The 2152-nt window shown below is 46.5% G+C and overlaps 1 protein-coding gene across 1 annotated transcript; it reads right to left on the bottom strand.

The window, feature by feature from the left end:
- Positions 1-412: 412 nt before the first annotated feature.
- kcns3a (potassium voltage-gated channel, delayed-rectifier, subfamily S, member 3a) lies at positions 413-1736 on the bottom strand. The gene has a single exon (XM_076749246.1). The coding sequence runs from the start codon at positions 1734-1736 to the stop codon at positions 423-425; it is 1314 nt and encodes a 437-aa protein (XP_076605361.1). The 3' UTR covers positions 413-422.
- Between the last annotated feature and the right edge of the window lie 416 nt (positions 1737-2152).

The raw sequence follows: 2152 nt of genomic DNA on the forward strand, positions 1-2152 counted from the left end.
ATGCTGAACTAATCCTTGAAGCCATGAACATAGCTGTCACAAGAAAAAAAAAGACTTGACGGTTAATTACAGTAAACTGTGCAGCTTTTTCCCTGTCACAGCTTCTTTTGAGTTCTTGTGAGTTTTGATATTGCATTATGGTAGTCATTAGAAAACTGCTGTACTTGCTGGAGTAGTAGTAGTCTAGCAAAACCACACCTATCTCCACACTGTGTTTTAGTGCCCTGTCAGTGCTGGACAAAGGTCTGGCTCTGGTCTGTACTTTCTTAAATCAATCACAATTGTCTTGGGCTGTGTTAAGCCCAGTATGCAACTACGGTGCCCTTGCGAAATAGCAGCATGCAGGAAGGGGAGGAGAGCGCTGACTGAAATAGTTGGCCAATAGCGGGCTTATGCCAACACCCTACTTCCTGTGAGTCAGGCTAGATGGAGAGGGTTCTGTTATTGCTTTGTCTCTGATCTATGTGACTTTGCCTCTGATAGAACTTGGAGAATTTATTGAAGATGTTAGTAATGGGCAGAGCCACAATCAGCAGCCCACAGATGATGCACAGGGTTCCTATCAGCTTCCCAGCAAGCGTAACGGGAAAGGTGTCCCCGTAGCCCACCGTAGTCATGCTAATGGTGGCCCACCACCAGCCTATGGGGACAGTCTGCAGCTCTGACTCTTGAGATTCTTTCTCAACAAAATAAATAAGAACAGAAAACAAGGAAATGCCCACGGACAAGAAAAGCACCAGCTGCCCCACTTCATGGGAGCTGTGTTGCAGTGTGGCGCCAAGAGAGCGAAGACCGGCTGAGTGGCGAGCCAGCTTCAATATGCGAAAGACTCGCATCAACCTCAAGATCTGCACCACTTTGCCAACATTCTCCAGCTCTGTGCTCTCACCCTCATCCATTTTATCACAGGCTATCGTTATGTAAAAGGGCATAATTGACATTAAGTCAATGATATTGAGAGGACTGCACAAGAACTTCTTGGCTGACGGTGCAGCAACCAAACGAAGAATAAACTCTACAGAGAAGTACAGGACACAGAAGCTCTCAAAGAAATTCAGCACTGGGTTTTCAATCTCCTTCTCATTGAGACCCACTGGGTGGAAGTCCGGCATGCTGTTGATGCACATGGCAACAATAGAGATAATGACTACACTCAGGGATGCTACAGCCATCACTTTGGCTGAAGTGGAGTAACCCGGGTTCTCAAATCGAAGCCAAAGATTCCTGCGGACATGTGAACACCACAAACCTTCAAACATTTCTATGTCCTCCAAACTTGACAGCTCCTCACTAAAGGAGTCCATGCTGTGGAGCTGCAGTTCATCACTCCTCTGATCCCAGCACTTATCCTCAGCGAGTTCCATCAGCTCATGGAATTTGTTGCTGCAGCAAAAGTCCAGGTGGCGCTCCTTGATGCCCCAATACTCAATCTCTTGACAAAAGGAGACGACACATAACCCGTCCATCAGGTGGATTTTGCCTGTGAGGTAGAAGTTGAGAACGTAGCAGAAAAAGAGCGGATTGCGGTCAAAATAGTACTCCATGTCTGAAGGACTGAAGTCATCGCAGAGCTCCAGGATTGCTTCTGTGGAGCTACAGCACAGGAGGCGACCCAGGCGTGTCTGTGGGAATCGTTTCAGAACGTCGTGCTCCATTCGTTGCTTGAAGCCGCCAACGTTGACATTAATAAAGCAATCATCGGGGCTGTGGTGGTGAAAGATCTGTCCATACACCATGATGGAGCAGCTGCTGGACGCTATTCAGCGATCTTTGGGGAAAATCTCAGAGGCTTCGTGGCCTGCACACAAAGGCACTGACATTAATACACTTCACACTTTCTTGGATGTCATTGGATCACACTGAAATGCATTACATCAGAGCCGTCGAGTATCATGTTACATCTGGGTTTCTGTGACACCCTGTAATGGACAAACGACGGCATCACTTGTGGTGCAGTTTCTATCCATTTTGACCTACAGATAACATGATTCAAGCAGGCGTTGAAAATATATGGCTGCATTTCCATTTGTGTCACAAGTTGTTATACACCATGACAGTAATCCACAGATGCATACAATGAACTTTTTTTAGTCAGATGTGTACAACTGCAACAGAAATTAGCCTGAGCCTCACACAAGAAAACCTGGCTCAT

Source organism: Chaetodon auriga, chromosome 14 (assembly GCF_051107435.1).
Source record: "Chaetodon auriga isolate fChaAug3 chromosome 14, fChaAug3.hap1, whole genome shotgun sequence".
Lineage (NCBI taxonomy): Eukaryota > Metazoa > Chordata > Actinopteri > Chaetodontiformes > Chaetodontidae > Chaetodon > Chaetodon auriga.